Raw genomic sequence first — 19,063 nt, 5'->3', positions numbered from 1 at the left:
CCTCGGGAGGCACTGGGAGCATTTATCAATGGAGGTACCCGGTCGGGGTGCTAGGAGATCCGTTACAGGGACGCATTAGGAGGTGACCTGCTCCCTGATCCCGGCGTCCTGGCCTAGCAGCTACCCGTTACCCACTGACACCGCACGGTGGAGGGTTTCCCCCACTCCCCGTCGTGACACATGGCCTAGGAGCAGCTCAGCCTCAGTCAAGTGAATGGGGCTGAGAGTGATACCAACCACAATACAATGTACAGAGCAGTGCTTGGTGAGCAAGGAGAAGGCAGCGGCGCTCACGAATCTCCTTAATAGCTGTATAGCTCTCGCATATATCAGCTAATTTTATATGTAGGTGGTTATAGGAATGGGAATATGTCATCAGGAACATCCAGCTTCTCCTCTCTCTGCAACTTGCTGACTTTTCTAGGACATGGGGACTTTGAAGAATGATTTGGAAGAGGTAAAGCCAGTAAAAGATGAGGATGGTCATCATTAATACTAGACCCCTAAGGCAGTGATGGCGAACCTTTTAGAGACTGAGTGTCCAAACTGTAACCCAAAACCCACTTATTTATTGCAAAGTGCCAACACGGCAATTTAACCCGAATACTACAGTCCATCATAGTATATCTTCAATGTACTTTATCATTTAGCTATAATAGCCTGCATACACTCAATGTGCTGCCTGTGCCATTTATAGTGCGCCCTGCGCGATGAATGGCATGAAAATCCTAAGGCATATTGGTACACCATAGACTTTTTCCAGGGTGCGGGTGCCCACAGAGGGAGCTCTGAGTGCCGCCTCTGGCACCCGTGCCAAAGGTTCGCCACCACTGCCCTAAGTGGTGCAGACTGGATGGTATTGGTTGGAACGCTGGCAGTAGAATAATAAAGGTCTCCATCTTATTGGAACTTAACTTCAGACCGAATTCTGCTTCGCTCAACACTAATCATTACCAATGAATGAAAAGGCTGCACAGCTTATCTGTATGGCAGTTTTGCTATTCAAGGATATGGTCCCATCCATTTATGTTCCATAGGTGGAGGGATGAATATTGATTGCAGCATGTAATAGAGAAAATGACTGGAAATGGAGCTGTCAAAGTAGTTAAAAGGGTTTTCTGACAAATTTTTACTGAAGAACTATCCTCTGGATAGGTCATCAGTATCTGATCAATGGGGGTTCGACACCCGAGACCCCCACTGATCAGCTGTTAAGAAGACACCAGTGCACCTATGGGCACCATGACCTTCTTGCAGCTCACCAAGCACAGTACCATACATTGTATAGCGGATGTGCTTGGTATCGCAGCTCAGCCCCATTAACTTGAATAGGACTGAGCTGCGCCTAGGCTAAGTGACCGATAAATGTGACGTCACTGGCCTAGGGTGAACAGCGAGGAGTTTGCGGTGCTCACAGGAGCACTAGTGCCTTCTCAAACACCTGATTGGTGGGGGTTCCCAGGTGTCGGGGATAGGCTTGTATTACACTGGCTGAGGGACAGCCACATCATCAATAGCAAGCGTTCATAGGAACGTTTCTTAGCGATGATCTGCCTGTGTAATACTGCCGCTGATTACCCGATGAATGAGCAAACACTTGTTTATCGGGCAATTGGAATGTTTCAACAGGTTTAAAAATCATAATTTGATGGCAAACAATGAGTCAGTATGGGGATGAGTGATTGCATTAGTGATCGCTCCTCCCTATACTCAGGAGGAGATTGCTGCATGTAATAGCATCGATCTCCTTCACTGATGAGCAGGTGATTGTCAGGAAAGAACGCTTCCTTCCTGACAATTGTCAGCCTCATCTGCTAGTCTAATACAGCCCATATGTCATCAGTCCCTACTGCAAGCACCAGTGCCTTCTCCCTGCTCCCCAGTCAAAGGGGTTTTTCGACACTTTCTAACTGATGACCTATCCTACGTCATCAGTATCTGATTGGGATCCCGGGACCCCATTGTGCCCTGACTTACAGTACAGACCAAAAGTTTGGACACACCTTCTCATTCAAAGAGTTTTCTTTATTTTCATGACTATGAAAATTGTAGATTCACACTGAAGGCATCAAAACTATGAATTAACACATGTGGAATTATATACATAACAAACAAGTGTGAAACAACTGAAAATATGTCATATTCTAGGTTCTTCAAAGTAGCCACCTTTTGCTTTGATTATTGCTTTGCACACTCTTGGCATTCTCTTGATGAGCTTCAAGAGGTAGTCCCCTGAAATGGTTTTCACTTCACAGGTGTGCCCTGTCAGGTTTAATAAGTGGGATTTCTTGCCTTATAAATAGGGTTGGGACCATCAGTTGCGTTGAGGAGAAGTCAGGTGGATACACAGCTGATAGTCCTACTGAATAGACTGTTAGAATTTGTATTATGGCAAGAAAAAAGCAGCTAAGTAAAGAAAAACGAGTGGCTTCATTACTTTAAGAAATAAAGGTCAGTCAGTCAGCCGAAAAATTGGGAAAACTTTGAAAGTAAGGGCTATTTGACCATAAAGGAGAGTGATGGGTTGCTGCGCCAGATGACCTGGCCTCCACAGTCACCGGACCTGAACCTAATCGAGATGGTTTGGTGTGAGCTGGACCGCAGAGTAAAGGCAAAAGGGCCAACAAGTGCTAAGCATCTCTGGGAACTCCTTCAAGACTGTTGGAAGACCATTTCAGGGGACTACCTCTTGAAGCTCATCAAGAGAATGCCAAGAGTGTGCAAAGCAGTAATCAAAGCAAAAGGTGGCTACTTTGAAGAACCTAGAATATGACATTTTCAGTTGTTTCACACTTGTTTGTTATGTATATAATTCCACATGTGTTAATTCATAGTTTTGATGCCTTCATAGTCATGAAAATACAGAATACTCTTCGAATGAGAAGGTGTGTCCAAACTTTTGGTCCGTACTGTACGTAATGTTATATTTTAGCTGTTTTTTGTTTTGTTTTGTTTTTAGGAATGTGTATCTAGTACTCTGACTAAATGATTGCCATTTGGATTACAGTGATAGCTATTTCCTGAAACCCGCCCAAAAATGTGACAAATCTAAAGTGTTATAAATATGTCATCTTCATGTATAATTCCTTTGAACATGGGTGTACCCTGTATAATTCATTAATCATACTAGAAGAACTAGTTTTGACACCTTGCCATAATAAACAATCCCACACAGAGCACAAGACGCTTACTGCTCAGCCCCAGGGTTTTTGGTTGTCTAAAATCTGACTTGTTGTGCTTGCTGTACTTTGGCACTGTGGTGATTAGTAAAGCCAATAATGGACTGGGCGTAACAAAGCTCCTGGCAAAGAGGACCCCACGCCTGCCATATGCCATTTATTATACTAGTCTTCTTAAGGGCTCATGCACAGGAAAAACGTATTTTCTTTCCGTGTCTGTTCCGTTTTTTGTGGACCGTATTCGGAACCTTTCATTTCAATGGGTTTGCAAAAAAAAAACAGAAGTTGCTCTATGTGCATTCCGTTTTCATATGTCCGTTCTGCAAAAAAATATGCATTACGGACAAGGATAGGACTGTTCTATTAGGGGCCAGCTGTTCCGTTCCGCAAAATACGGAATGCACATGGACATCATCTGTTTTTTTTGCATATCCGTGTTTTGCGGACTGCAAAATACATACGGTCGTGTGCGTGAGCCCTATGCCTCATTCACATGTCGGTGTCTGTTCTCAAATCCGTGAGAAGGTGGTCAGTTAAGCATCCATGAAGCTGTCTGTGAAGAATCCGTGTTGGGTCTGTGTGTCCGTTTTTTGATGTCCGTGTGCCATCCATATTTCACTGACACTAAACAGCTGAAAAATAATTTTCAAAGCATCTTTTCCTAATGATCAGTGAAGCATGGATGCAACATGGATGTACAGCACACGTCCGTGGATCATTGCTGTGTGAATGAGGCTTTATGTGGACATGAGATCTCTGGAGTCTGAACCCCTCAGGCATCAAAGCATGGTTGTGTAATGTCCCGGAGTGCGATTACCACTTCTTTTTTGCACCTTGCTACCGCCTCCTGTGTGCTAATGTATAACATCTAAGGTATTTTATGTCATCACCTAATAATGTGCATATTTATTCCTGAAACTGGTTATGTTTATGTAATTGCCTGGTCTAACAGCAGATGGTGGAAACATTGGCAGTGTTAGCTTCCCTGGAGAGGAACCTCCTTGTTCCCTTCCAGCCCTCTCTAGAGAGGGAGGAGGAGTTAGTTAGTTAGAAGTCATTGTCTAGTCCACCCTCCTTAGGCCTCATGCACACGGCCGTTGTTTTGGTCCGATTCCGAGCCGCCATTTTGGCAGCTCGGATGCGGACCTATTCACTTCAATGGGGCCGCAAAAGATGCGGACAGCACTCCGTGTGCTGTCCGCATCCGTTGCTCCGTTCCGTGGCCCCGGAAAAAAAATATAACATGTCCTATTCTTGTCCGCGCTTTGCGGACAAGAATAGGCAGTTAGTCAGGTCCATAAATATTGGGATGTCGATACAATTCTAACATTTTTGTCTCTATACACCACCACAATGGATTTGAAATGAAACAAACAAGATGTGCTTTAACTGCAAACTGTCAGCTTTAATTTGAGGGTATTTACATCCAAATCAGGTGAACGGTGTAGCAATTACAACAGTTTGCATATGTGCCTCCCACTTGTTAAGGGACCAAAAGTAATGGGACAGAATAATAATCATAAATCAAACTTTCACTTTTTAATACTTGGATGCAAATCCTTTGCAGTCAATTACAGCCTGAAGTCTGGAACGCATAGACATCACCAGACGCTGGGTTTCATCCCTGGTGATGCTCTGCCAGGCCTCTACTGCAACTGTCTTCAGTTCCTGCTTGTTCTTGGGGCATTTTCCCTTCAGTTTTGTCTTCAGCAAGCGAAATGCATGCTGAATCGGATTCAGGTCAGGTGATTGACTTGGCCATTGCATAACATTCCACTTTTTTCCCTTAAAAAACTCTTTGGTAGCTTTGCAGTATGCTTTGGGTCATTGTCCATCTGCTCTGTGAAGCGCCATCCAATGAGTTCTGAAGCATTCGGCTGAATATGAGCAGATAATATTGCCCGAAACACTTTAGAATTCATCCTGCTGCTTTTGTCAGCAGTCACATCATCAATAAATACAAGAGAACCAGTTCCATTGGCAGCCATACATGCCCACGCCATGACACTACCACCATCATGCTTCACTGATGAGGTGGTACGCTTAGGATCATGAGCAGTTCCTTTCCTTCTCCATACTCTTCTCTTCCCATCACTCTGGTACAAGTTGATCTTGGTCTCATCTGTCCATAGGATGTTGTTCCAGAACTGTGAAGGCTTTTTTAGATGTTGTTTGGCAAACTCTAATCTGGCCTTCCTGTTTTTGAGGCTCACCAATGGTTTACATCTTGTGGTGAACCCTCTGTATTCACTCTGGTGAAGTCTTTTCTTGATTGTTGACTTTGACACACATACACCTACCTCCTGGAGAGTGTTCTTGATCTGGCCAACTGTTGTGAAGGGTGTTTTCTTCACCAGGGAAAGAATTCTTCGGTCATCCACCACAGTTGTTTTCCGTGGTCTTCCGGGTCTTTTGGTGTTGCTGAGCTTACCGGTGTGTTCCTTCTTTTTAAGAATGTTGTTTTGGCCACGCCTAATAGTTTTGCTATCTCTCTGATGGGTTTGTTTTGTTTTTTCAGCCTAATTATGGCTTGCTTCACTGATAGTGACAGCTCTTTGGATCTCATCTTGCGAGTTGACAACAACAGATTCCAAATGCAAATAGCACACTTGAAATGAACTCTGGACCTTTTATCGGCTCATTGTGATTGGGATAATGAGGGAATAACACACACCTGGCCATGGAACAGCTGAGAAGCCAATTGTCCCATTACTTTTGGTCCCTTAACAAGTGGGAGGCACATATGCAAACTGTTATAATTCCTACACCGTTCACCTGATTTGGATGTAAATACCCTCAAATTAAAGCTGACAGTCTGCAGTTAAAGCACATCTTGTTAGTTTCATTTAAAATCCATTGTGGTTGTGTATAGAGCCAAAAATGTTAGAATTGTGTCGATGTCCAAATATTTATGAACCTGACTGTATATGTAAAGGCTGTCTGTGCCGTTCCACAAATTGCGGAACGCGCACGGACGCCATCTGTGTTTTGCGGATCTGCGATTTGCGGACCGCAAAACACACCACGGTCGTGTGCATGCGGCCTTAGGGAGATGTGTGTCAGCTAGCAGAGCGCTGCCTGCTCCGCTAGGCCCAGAGGCCCTGCCTCTGAAGTCTACATGGTTGCTTGTCCCCTCCTGGGCTTTCATTGCGTTCATCCAAGCTGAAGCTGGAGCTTGAGATACTCCAATGCCAGGACAAGAAGTTCCTAGAATTAAAGTAAGAGACTACAGACAGCTAAACTAAGTTCCAGCACAAGAGAAAAGTTCCTATCTAAGCCAGCCAAGCATAGCAGAGCTGAGATTGTTGCAGAGAAGTATTTTCCTGCAAAAGTTAAGCCAATACCTGCTGATGATCAAGAAACCGTTTGGAAACTGTTTGGATTACCGTTTATGCCAAGTAAAGCTGTGTTCACAGTCTGGACTCCATTTATTCCACTTGTTCATCATCCAAGTTCAACTACCCTTTTTGCACTTGCTTCGGACCACATCACATCTGGGATCCACAGATATCTAGGTAGTAACACTGTGACACGTGTATAGAACTGTTATGGATGTTATGTTGGTGCACCACTTCCTGTTTCCTGTTTTCCGTTTGTGGCAGTTGCTCCTGTCTGTCTGTGGCAGTTGTAGGCCACTCCACACCACTCTGGCAATCCTACCCTGGGTACCAACATTACCATCTACAAAGGGGACTCCTTGTCCTCGTTGCTTTACTGCAACTGGCGTCACATTTACTTGCTCTATAAGAGGAACATATTTCGTAGAAACTTCCTAATGGGCAAGGGATACCCCAGATGCTAGCACCAGGCCGTTGCAGTTGCAACTGCTACCACTGCATCCCCTAAGGCTACTCCCCTAGACCCTATATACTACAGGCTTCATAAAGGCAGCTGGGAATTCTCTGATACTGAAGAAACCACTAACTGTGTCATAGGTAAAAGAACACCAAAAAAGCTTTTTTTATTCTCAATACAGTTCGATACACTACTGTTATCCCGACACATTTAAAAAAGCCCATGAACAATGATATTGTGTTTCATACGTTACCTATTGTTATCATGGCAGTGCTTAATCCCGACCACAGCAACAAAATAAATACTCGAAATCCTTAAAAGAAAAAAAAGAATTTTTGATACAAAATCAAACTATGAATCCATTGATATTTCAGTTGATATAACTATGAATAGAGATGAGCACATTTTTGCCTGCTGTTTCTTTAAACAGTAATATGGGGGAAACCTGGTCCCAAATGTAAACAGCAAGAATCCTGATGTCAGGCCGATGCCAGGACAATAACAAGCGCCAATTAACGAAACAAAAGTCAATCAGCAATCATCGAGTGTTTAAAATGCAGCTTACTAGGCCACAGCCATTTCCATGAAGCCTCTTCTCATTATGGCACTGTCACCAACTTACCTGTCCGGGCTCCAGCGACGCTCTCTGGAGTTATGGCGCGACAGCACTGTGTGAGACGCGGTGCCGGGTGCGGCACCTCCTGTGATGCACTGTCTAGCAAGACCCCCTGGTAACGTGAGCACATACATAGATATGGAGAGCACACTCTGTTTCTTCCACACAGCGCATGCACCCTGAAGGGAATATTAAGCTATTGAGGGTTCAGGTGTGTTTGATCATTGATCTTTCTCAGCCTGGCTATCGTAAGGGAACTGGTTTTCTGATCCAATGGGGCGCTGAGTCCCTGGACCTATCGGTTCTGATCCAGGGACTCGGAGCTCTACTTAAATCACTTGCTGGCAATACACCCTTGCCAGTTATAGGTTTTACGCCCTTGATGTGCTCCCGGTTCCGTTCTGTGCATACTGGATTGCTATTTGTTTTGACCTTGGCTTGCCTTTGACCACCCTCTGCCTCGTGATTTGGTACTGTGACTCCCGTCTGGTACTGACCTCGGCTTGACTTTTCTGACTACCCTCTGTCTTCTGATTTGATACTGTATTGTCTGTCCGGTTCTGGCCCATTCCTGACCACATTTTGTGTTTTCTCATCTGTATGTGTGTGTTTGTCTGGCACTTAGCAATACAGGGAACGTCGATCAGTTGCACTGCAAGTAGGCAGGGAAAACTGGCTGGGGTCCAGTCAGGGCTTACTGTGTGCATGTTTCCTGCCTACTGTGCTTGTTAGTATAGGCACAGATAATTTCTCTAAACCTAGATGCACCAAATTGCCCCAAATTACACCACATTTTGGTACAATTTATTCCAAAATCTATGTGCACTTATATTAGTAGAAATGTGGGGGATTCAGTCAGCACAACCCTGTATGCAGGTGCACATCGCTATGGCGAAATACATATACAAACGCAAAAACACAAATGCAATAGCACTCTGCAACCAGCACTCTGCCCTGCCTCTATGCTGGATGTTGAATGAGGCATTGGTGTACATTTTGGCCAAAGCGTTATAAGCCACTCACCACATCAAGGTCGCCTCTATGAGTGGTCCCTAACACTAGTACCTACCTGTTATGGGCCATGATAGCCACACAAGCTGATAGCTGTCACGGCACCGGACGGGGTTAAAAGCAGAGTGTGCCTGGCATGCATGCTGTACCTGCGCTCCCTGGACTTTGTGTGGCTATCATGGCCCACAACAGGTAAGTACTAGTGTTAGGGACCACTCATAGAGGCGACCTTGACGTGGTGAGTGGCTTATTACGCTTTGGCCAAAATGTACACCAATCCCTCATTCAACATCCAGCATAGAGGCAGGGCAGAGTGCTGGTTGCAGAGTGCTATTGCATTTGTGTTTTTGCATTTGTATATGTATTTCGCCATAGTGTTGTGCACCTGCATACAGGGTTGTGCTGACTGAATCCCCCACATTTTTTCTTTGTAGTATATATTGAAGGCGTGGCAATCTCCATGCAGTCATGCACACCTGACCAGTTAGTATGCCCTGGAGGCTGGTTTTAAAGTCAGTATAAAACTGAGTCTGCTTTTACAGTGCCTACCAGTAGCCATTTGGCTCCAGGAGAAGTATATAATGGGCTCAGCATGCATGTTGGTACTTGCATCCCTGGATCCGATGATAGCTGTCACGGCACCGGACGGGGTTAAAAGCAGAGTGTGCCTGGCATGCATGCTGTACCTGCGCTCCCTGGACTTTGTGTGGCTATCATGGCCCATAACAGGTAGGTACTAGTGTTAGGGACCACTCATAGAGGCGACCTTGACGTGGTGAGTGGCTTATTACGCTTTGGCCAAAATGTACACCAATGCCTCATTCAACATCCAGCATAGAGGCAGGGCAGAGTGCTGGTTGCAGAGTGCTATTGCATTTGTGTTTTTGCGTTTGTATATGTATTTCGCCATAGCGATGTGCACCTGCATACAGGGTTGTGCTGACTGAATCCCCCACATTTTTTCTTTGTAGTATATATTGGAGGCGTGGCGATCTCCATGCAGCCATGCACACCTGACCAGTTAGTCTGCCCTGGAGGCTGGTTTTAAAGTCAGTATAAAACTGAGTCTGCTTTTACAGTGCCTACCAGTAGCCATTTGGCTCCAGGAGAAGAATATAGTGGGCTCAGCATGCATGTTGGTACTTGCATCCCTGGATCCGATGAAAGCTGTCACGGCACCGGACGGGGTTAAAAGCAGAATGTGCCTGGCATGCATGCTGTACCTGCGCTCCCTGGACTTTGTGTGGCTATCATGGCCCATAACAGGTAGGTACTAGTGTTAGGGACTAGGGATCAGCGAATCCGAACTGTATAGTTCGGGTTCGTACCGAATTTTGGGGTGTCCGTGACACGGACCCGAACCCGAACATTTTCGTAAAAGTCTGGGTTCGGGTTCGGTGTTTGGCGCTTTCTTGGCGCTTTTTGAAAGGCTGCAAAGCAGCCAATCAACAAGCGTCATACTACTTGCCCCAAGAGGCCATCACAGCCATGCCTACTATTGGCATGGCTGTGATTGGCCAGTGCAGCATGTGACCTAGCCTCTATTTAAGCTGGAGTCACGTAGCGCCGCACGTCACTCTTCTCTGATTAGTGTAGGGAGAGGATGCAGCTGCTGCTGTTAGGGCGAGATTAGGCAGGGATTTATTTACTGAAGTGATCGATATACAGCTGTGTATCATACAACCTCTGCTATTCAATTGCTCACTGTTTTAAGGCTGCCCAGAGCGTTTTTCAGTCACTTTTTTCTGGGGTGATCGGCGGCCATTTTGTGTCTTGTGGTGCGCCAGCACAAGCTGCCACCAAGTCCATTTTTAACCATCAATAGTGTGTTGTTTTTTTTTGCTATATCCTACATCAGGGGCTTGGCTGTGCTTGCTATTTTATTGAGGGGTAAAATACAATTGCCAAAATAGCAGTACCCTAAATCTGGTGTTTCAGCTGTGGCTAGCCAATTGTAATACTGTCTGCTGTCTGCCGAAGCACAGTTTTTGTTCTGGGTTGAATACAATTCCCAACTTAGCAATTCCCTAAATTAGTGGTTTCTGCTCTATCAGGCCAAGGTTAAATCTATTCATAAAAGGGTATATTAGATTGAAGGTGCGGATAGGGTCATCCTCAATAACTTCACACGGTACCGTGCATTTCCAAGTCTAATTCTGTCCGTAAAAGGGATACCTGTCATCCAGCGCCTAAATACTAGGCCTACAATTTATATTCAGCTAAATCTGTCGTTACTGCTGTGCCTGTATTAGTGTAATATGGTACCTAAATAGATAGCCAGATAGTGTTAGGTGCCTGTAAAAAAAGGCCTGAATTTGAATTCAATACATTGGGCCAAATAATATTTTTCTTATTGTGGTGAACGGTAACAATGAGAAAAACATCTAGTAAGGGACGCGGACGCGGACATGGTCGTGGTGGTGTTAGTGGACCCTCTGGTGCTGGGAGAGGATGTGGCCGTTCTGCCACAGCCACACGTCCTAGTGAACCAACTACCTCAGGTCCCAGTAGCCAGCAGAATTTACAGCGATATTTGGTGGGGCCCAATGCCGTTCTAAGGATGGTAAGGCCTGAGCAGGTACAGGCATTAGTCAACTGGGTGGCCGACAGTGGATCCAGCACGTTCACATTATCTCCCACCCAGTCTTCTGCAGAAAGCGCACAGATGGCGCCTGAAATCCAAGCCCATCAGTCTGTCACATCACCCCCATGCATATCAGGGAAACTGTCTGAGCCTCAAGTTATGCAGCAGTCTCTTATGCTGTTTGAAGACTCTGCTGGCAGGGTTTCCCAAGGGCATCCACCTAGCCCTTCCCCAGGGGTGGAAGAGATAGAATGCACTAACGCACAACCACTTATGTTTCCTGATGAGGACATGGGAATACCACCTCAGCACGTCTCTGATGATGACAAAACACAGGTGCCAACTGCTGCGTCTTTCTGCAGTGTGCAGACTGAACAGGAGGTCAGGGAGGAAGACTGGGTGGGCGACGATGCAGGGGACGATGAGGTCCTAGACCCTACATGGAATGAAGGTCGTGCCACTGACTTTCAGAATTCGGAGGAAGAGGCAGTGGTGAGACCGAGCCAACAGCGTAGCAAAAGAGGGAGCAGTGGGCAAAAGCAGAACAACCGCCGCCAAGAGAGTCCGTCTGCTACTGGCCACCGCCATCTGGGACCGAGCACCCCAAAGGCAGCTTCAAGGAGTTCCCTGGCGTGGCAGTTCTTCAAACAATGTGCTAACGACAAGACCCGAGTGGTTTGCACGCTGTGCCATCAGAGCCTGAAGCGAGGCATTAACGTTCTGAACCTTAGCACAACCTGCATGAGCAGGCACCTGCATGCAAAGCATGAACTGCAGTGGAGTAAACACCTTAAAAACAAGGAACTCACTCAGGCTCCCCCTGCTACCTCTTCTGCTGCTGCCGCCGCCTCGGCCTCTTCCTCCGCCTCTGGAGGAACGTTGGCACCTGCCGCCCAGCAAACAGAGGATGTACCACCAACACCACCACCTGCGTCACCAAGCATCTCAACCATGTCACACGGCAGCGTTCAGCTCTCCATCTCACAAACATTTGAGAGAAAGCGTAAATTCCCACCTAGCCACCCTCGATCCCTGGCCCTAAATGCCAGCATTTCTAAACTACTGGCCTATGAAATGCTGTCTTTCAGGCTGGTGGACACAGACAGCTTCAAACAGCTCATGTCGCTTGCTGTCCCACAATATGTTGTTCCCAGCCGCCACTACTTCTCCAAGAGAGCCGTGCCTTCCCTGCACAACCAAGTATCCGATAAAATCAAGTGTGCACTGCGCAACGCCATCTGTGGCAAGGTCCACCTAACCACAGATACGTGGACCAGTAAGCACGGCCAGGGACGCTATATCTCCCTAACTGCACAATGGGTAAATGTAGTGGCGGCTGGGCCCCAGGCGGAGAGCTGTTTGGCGCATGTCCTTCCGCCGCCAAGGATCGCAGGGCAACATTCTTTGCCTCCTGTTGCCTCCTCCTCCTACTCGGCTTCCTCCTCCTCTTCTTCCACCTGCTCATCCAGTCAGCCACACACCTTCACCACCAACTTCAGCACAGCCCGGGGTAAACGTCAGCAGGCCATTTTGAAACTCATATGTTTGGGGGACAGGCCCCACACCGCACAGGAGTTGTGGCGGGGTATAGAACAACAGACCGACGAGTGGTTGCTGCCGGTGAGCCTCAAGCTCGGCCTGGTGGTGTGCGATAATGGGCGAAATCTCGTTGCAGCTCTGGGACTAGCCGGTTTGACGCACATCCCTTGCCTGGCGCATGTGCTGAATTTGGTGGTGCAGAAGTTCATTCACAACTACCCCGACATGTCAGAGCTGCTGCATAAAGTGTGGGCCGTCTGTGCGCGCTTCTGGCATTCACATCCTGCCGCTGCTCGCCTGTCTGCGCTACAGCGTAACTTCGGCCTTCCCGCTCACCGCCTCATATGCGACGTGCCCACCAGGTGGAACTCCACTTTGCACATGCTGGACAGACTGTGCGAGCAGCAGCAGGCCATAGTGGAGTTTCAGCTGCAGCACGCAAGGGGTCAGTCGCACTGCGGAACAGCACCACTTCACCACCAATGACTGGGCCTCCATGCGAGACCTGTGTGCCCTGTTGCGCTGTTTCGAGTACTCCACCAACATGGCCAGTGGCGATGACGCCGTTATCAGCGTTACAATACCACTTCTATGTCTCCTTGAGAAAACACTTAGGGCGATGATGGAAGAGGAGGTGGCCCAGGAGGAGGAGGAAGAGGGGTCATTTTTAGCACTTTCAGGCCAGTCTCTTCGAAGTGACTCAGAGGAAGGTTTTTTGCAACAGCAGAGGCCAGGTACAAATGTGGCCAGACAGGGCCCACTACTGGAGGACGAGGATGACGAGGATGAGGAGGAGGTGGAGGAGGATGAGGATGAAGCATGTTCACAGCGGGGTGGCACCCAACGCAGCTCGGGCCCATCACTGGTGCGTGGCTGGGGGGAAACGCAGGACGATGACGATACGCCTCCCACAGAGGACAGCTTGTCCTTACCTCTGGGCAGCCTGGCACACATGAGCAACTACATGCTGCAGTGCCTGCGCAATGACAGCAGAGTTGCCCACATTTTAACGTGTGCGGACTACTGGGTTGCCACCCTGCTGGATCCCCGGTACAAAGACAATGTGCCCACCTTACTTCCTGCACTGGAGCGTGATAGGAAGATGCGCGAGTACAAGCGCACGTTGGTAGACGCGCTACTGAGAGCATTCCCAAATGTCACAGGGGAACAAGTGGAAGTCCACGGCGAAGGCAGAGGAGGAGCAAGAGGTCACCAACGCAGCTGTGTCACGGCCAGCTCCTCTAAGGGCAGGGTTAGCATGGCAGAGATGTGGAAAAGTTTTGGCAACACGCCACAGCTAACTGCACCACCACCTGATACGGAACGTGTTAGCAGGAGGCAACATTTCACTAACATGGTGGAACAGTACGTGTGCACACCCCTCCACGTACTGACTGATGGTTCGGCCCCATTCAACTTCTGGGCCTCCAAATTGTCCACGTGGCCAGAGCTAGCCTTTTATGTCTTGGAGGTGCTGGCCTGCCCGGCGGCCAGCGTTTTGTCTGAACGTGTATTCAGCACGGCAGGGGGCGTCATTACAGACAAACGCAGCCGCCTGTCTACAGCCAATGTGGACAAGCTGACGTTCATAAAAATGAACCAAACATGGATCCCACAGGACCTGTCCATCCTTTGTGCAGATTAGACATTTATAACTACCTCCCCTTAACCATATATTATTGCACTCCAGGGCACTTCCTCATTCAATCCTTTTTTTATTTTCATTTTACCATTATTTTGCGGGGCAACCCAAAGTTGAATGAACCTCTCCTCTGTCTGGGTGCCGGGGCCTAAAAATATCTGACAGTGGCCTGTTCCAGTGTTGGGTGACATGAAGCCTGATTCTCTGCTATGACATGAAGCCTGAATCTCTGCTATGAGACCTCTCTCCTCTGTCTGGGTGCCGGGGCCTAAAAATATGTGACAGTGGCCTGTTCCAGTGTTGGGTGACATGAAGCCTGATTCTCTGCTATGACATGAAGCCTGATTCTCTGCTATGGGACCTCTCTCCTCTGTCTGGGTGCCGGGGCCTAAAAATATCTGACAATGGCCTGTTCCAGTGTTGGGTGACATGAAGCCTGATTCTCTGCTATGACATGAAGCCTGATTCTCTGCTATGGGACCTCTCTCCTCTGTCTGGGTGTCGGGGCCTAAAAATATCTGACAATGGCCTGTTCCAGTGGTGGGTGACGTGAAGCCTGATTCTCTGCTATGACATGAAGCCTGATTCTCTGCTATGGGACCTCTCTCCTCTGTCTGGGTGCCAGGGCCGAAATATCTGACAATGGCCTGTTCCAGTGGTGGGTGACGTGAAGCCTGATTCTCTGCTATGACATGAAGCCTGATTCTCTGCTATGACATGAAGCCTGATTCTTTGCTATGGGACCTCTCTCCTCTGTCTGGGTGCCGGGGCCTAAAAATATCTGACAATGGCCTGTTCCAGTGGTGGGTGACATGAAGCCTGATTCTCTGCTATGGGACCTCTCTCCTCTGTCTGGGTGCCGTGGCCTAAATATCTGACAATGGCCTGTTCCAGTGGCGGGTGACGTGAAGTCTGATTCTCTGCTATGCTATGAATCCTGATTCTCTGCTATGACTTGAAGCCTGATTCTCTGCTATGACATGAAGCCTGATTCTCTGCTATGGGACCTCTCTCCTCTGTCTGGGTGCCGGGGCCTAAATATCTGACAATGGCCTGTTCCAGTGGTGGGTGACGTGAAGCCTGATTCTCTGCTATGACATGAAGCCTGATTCTCTGCTATGACTTGAAGCCTGATTCTCTGCTATGACATGAAGCCTGATTCTCTGCTATGGGACCTCTCTCCTCTGTCTGGGTGCCGGGGCCTAAATATCTGACAATGGCCTGTTCCAGTGGTGGGTGACGTGAAGCCTGATTCTCTGCTATGACAGGAAGCCTGATTCTCTGCCATGAGACCTCTCTCCAATTGATATTGGTTAATTTTAATTTATTTTATTTTTATTTTAATTCATTTCCCTATCCACATTTGTTTGCAGGGGATTTACCTACATTTTGCTGCCTTTTGCAGCCCTCTAGCCCTTTTCTGGGCTATTTTATAGCCTTTTTAGTGCCGAAAAGTTCGGGTCCCCATTGACTTCAATGGGGTTCAGGGCAAAGTTCGGGTCGAGTTCGGATCCCGAACCCGAACATTTCCGGGAAGTTCGGCCGAACTTCTCGAACCCAAACATCCAGGTGTTCGCTCAACTCTATTAGGGACCACTCATAGAGGCGACCTTGACGTGGTGAGTGGCTTATAACGCTTTGGCCAAAATGTACACCAATGCCTTATTCAACATCCAGCATAAAGGCAGGGCAGAGTGCTGGTTGCAGAGACTTATATTAGTAGGTATGGCTCATTATCTTCAATTTGCCTGAAATGTTTATTCATTTGTATAATGTGTGTTATATTATTGCAGGGGAGGTACGAAGGACTAGCTAGGCCCAGGGTAAACCTGGTCTCTGGGGACAGAACATGGTGATGCCAACAATATCACTATGCTGTGAGGAGAGCTCAAAGGAGAGTCCATATGAGAAAGTATATTGCCAATCGGGGGAGGTGTGGACGATCCATGTACAGTACTATGCCTGAGTGCTGTTGGTCTGTGCAAGTAGTAGACTAATACCTAGTTGCCTTAGGAAGCCAGCTTGTTCTTCTGCAGGAAGACTTTAAAGGGGTTATATCACTTCAGCAAGTGATGTTTATGTAGAAAAAGCTAATACATGGCACTTACTGTGGTTCTCCATATTGTCTCCTTTGCTGGCTGGATTCATTTTGCATCACATTATACACTGCTCATTTCCATGGTTACGACCACCCTGCAATCCAACAGCAGTGATCGTGCTTGTACACTATAGGAAAAAGTGCTGGCCTCTCTGGTGGCTGGGACCACAGGGGTGAGCATAGGCTGGCTTTTTTTCCTACAGTGTGTAAGCACGGCCACCACTGATGGATTGTAGGGTAGTCATAACCATGGAAAATAGCAGTGTATAATGTGATGTAAAAATGAATCCAGCCAGCAAAGGAGGCAATATGGACAATCACATTTCATTAGTAAGTGCCTTGTATTCACGTTCTCTACATGATAAATGCCATTTGCTGAAGCGAGACAACCCCTTTAAGCTGCAGCTGCAAAGGTTCTGACTGTAAGTAGAGGAGGTCGTCTGTGTAGAGTGATCAAGTTCGCAGAGGAAATCAATTTGGCAGCTTTGCCAAACTTGGAAGCTTGGCCTGGAGCATGTAAAGAAGTGAATAGTGAACTAGTAAAGTGACCATTAGAGGTCTGGTGGCTATGTTTGGCTGTAGTGGAGGTGGAACTAGAAAAGTTTTGTGTGGGATGTCATGGAAGTGGTGATAACTGAAGTATGGTTAGCTATAGGGAGTCTTCTGGAGCTGTGGGGAAAGTCAGCCTGGTGAAGGAACCAGTACTGGGGTGAGCGCTACTGTGCTCAAACCCAGTGGAGACTATATCTGGGTCTGGTCATGGCTGTGATGTAAGCGCTTTACATCCGGACATCAGTTACATGAAGGACTTGAGAGGTGCTATAGTAGGTGCCTGCAGACTATGCGTGTTGTCTGGTAGTATAATCCGGAAGTAGACAGTGGGAGGAATGGTGTAGCAGGGGCCATTGTGAGTCAGGACCAAGGATGGGATACTGTTCAACAAGTGAGTTAATGTGGAGTGGGCCTATGGAATGGTCTGGTTGTCCGGTAGTGATATTGCCTACAGGACGTAATTTAGAGAGAACATACATATCAGTGGGCAGAACCCTTGAGATGAAGAGTCTGTGACAAAGAGACAGGGGCTTTGAGAGAAGGCTCAGTGAGAGAGTGATTATAACGAAATCCACAGCAGATATTAAGAGCTTGGTGTGAGACTGTATGGAGCATCACTGTTCTGATAGTGGCCCCTGTAAGGTGATCAGGGACCTGGGGAAAAAAGTTACACCTATTGTTCTGTGGTTTAATAGTTTGGGTTATTCTATGACATTGAGAGATTGTTTCTTATATGAGTGTTAAAACCACTAATCATATTATGCCTCTTAAAGTAACGAGAACCAAAACACTTTGAGTGCCACTATATTTACAGTTGTGTTCACTACAGTTAAAGTGGTTGTCACTTCAACAAGTGGCATGTAGGGAAAGTTAATACAAAGCACTTTCTAATGTATTGTTATTATCCATTTTGCCTGCTTTATTAATTTTTCCACAACTAATGGATTGCAGGGTGATCGTAACCATGGAAACGAGCAATGTATATCACGATGGAAAAATTAATCCAGCCTGCAAAGGAAGCAATATGGACAACCACAATACATTAGTAAGTGTATTGTATTAACTTTCCCTACATGATACATGCCATTTGCTGAAGTAAGACAACCCCTTTAAGCTATTTGATTTCTATTGGTCTAAGATTGTCTTCTTGTATGTGGTGTGCACTGTGTGGTGACAGGTTTCAGGTACTACTAGGGGTACTGTGGTGGGTGCCACACAGGTATCAGAGGTTATTCGAGCAGAGGTGGACTGGCCATAGACCCTACAGGGAAACTTCCTGGTAGGCCGATGGCCTTGGGACCGCCTGTTGTGTTCACATAAAGCTGTCAGTACAGTTCATTACAGCGGATGTCGGTCAGGAACCCACAGCATTATAAATCTTCAGCTTTCAGGCCGGGAAATGATGCTCACACAATACATGAACATGCTTGTCTGAAACTAGCCTTGCCCTGGAAGCCTAATTATGAATTCTGCAAATAGAGCTACAGCAGAGCAGAAACACCGAAAGAGTATTTACTCCCAAAGACGTGCAGAAAGAATACGTCTAAGCTGCTTCTTTATCAAAACACTTAAAGCGTTGTGTCATGAATAAAATTCAGCATTTTTTAAACCAGCACCTGCATCTCAATACTTCTCTAACTACATGTAATTAAAAATGTAGTATAGCCACTAAGCTATTCAATAAAATGCATCGGTATAGCACCACCTGCTGTTTGTTCCTTTTTTTTTTTTTATGGTTGAGAACATTGAAGAACATCCTGGCTCTATAATGTGATGGGAGCCTTTGTGGTTACAGAAGATGTAAATGCTGCGATCAGATTATGGCCTGGCTTTAAAGAAGTTGAGATGAAAGAACAAAGGTATGTAAAATACAAGAAAAAAAAACTACTTAACCTGTTGGGGACACAGGGCGTACTTGTACGCCCTGATGTCCTGGTACTTAAGGACACAGGGCGTACAGGTACGTCCTGTGTAGTTCCGATCACCGCCAGCACCAGCAGGCACTCTGGGTCAATGCCTATGACCCCCCCGTATCGGCGATCGCTGC

General features: G+C 46.9%; 1 protein-coding gene across 2 annotated transcripts in view; it reads right to left on the bottom strand.

The window, feature by feature from the left end:
- Positions 1 to 19,063, bottom strand: part of LOC120980140 (transmembrane protein 272-like) — a 170,120-nt gene that overhangs the window by 131,852 nt on the left and 19,205 nt on the right. For both annotated transcript variants that reach the window (XR_005774475.1, XM_040409029.1), the window contains exon 4: positions 7,228 to 7,287. Coding sequence is in view for 1 of the 2 variants with exons in the window: in XM_040409029.1 (XP_040264963.1) it covers positions 7,228 to 7,287 (60 nt within the window). In the remaining variant the exon portion in view is untranslated. The remainder of the gene's footprint in view (positions 1 to 7,227; positions 7,288 to 19,063) is intronic.

This window comes from Bufo bufo, chromosome 10, assembly GCF_905171765.1.
Source record: "Bufo bufo chromosome 10, aBufBuf1.1, whole genome shotgun sequence".
Lineage (NCBI taxonomy): Eukaryota > Metazoa > Chordata > Amphibia > Anura > Bufonidae > Bufo > Bufo bufo.
The sequence above is the reverse complement of the archived record's forward strand: the minus strand, read 5'-3'. Positions and strand labels throughout refer to the sequence as shown.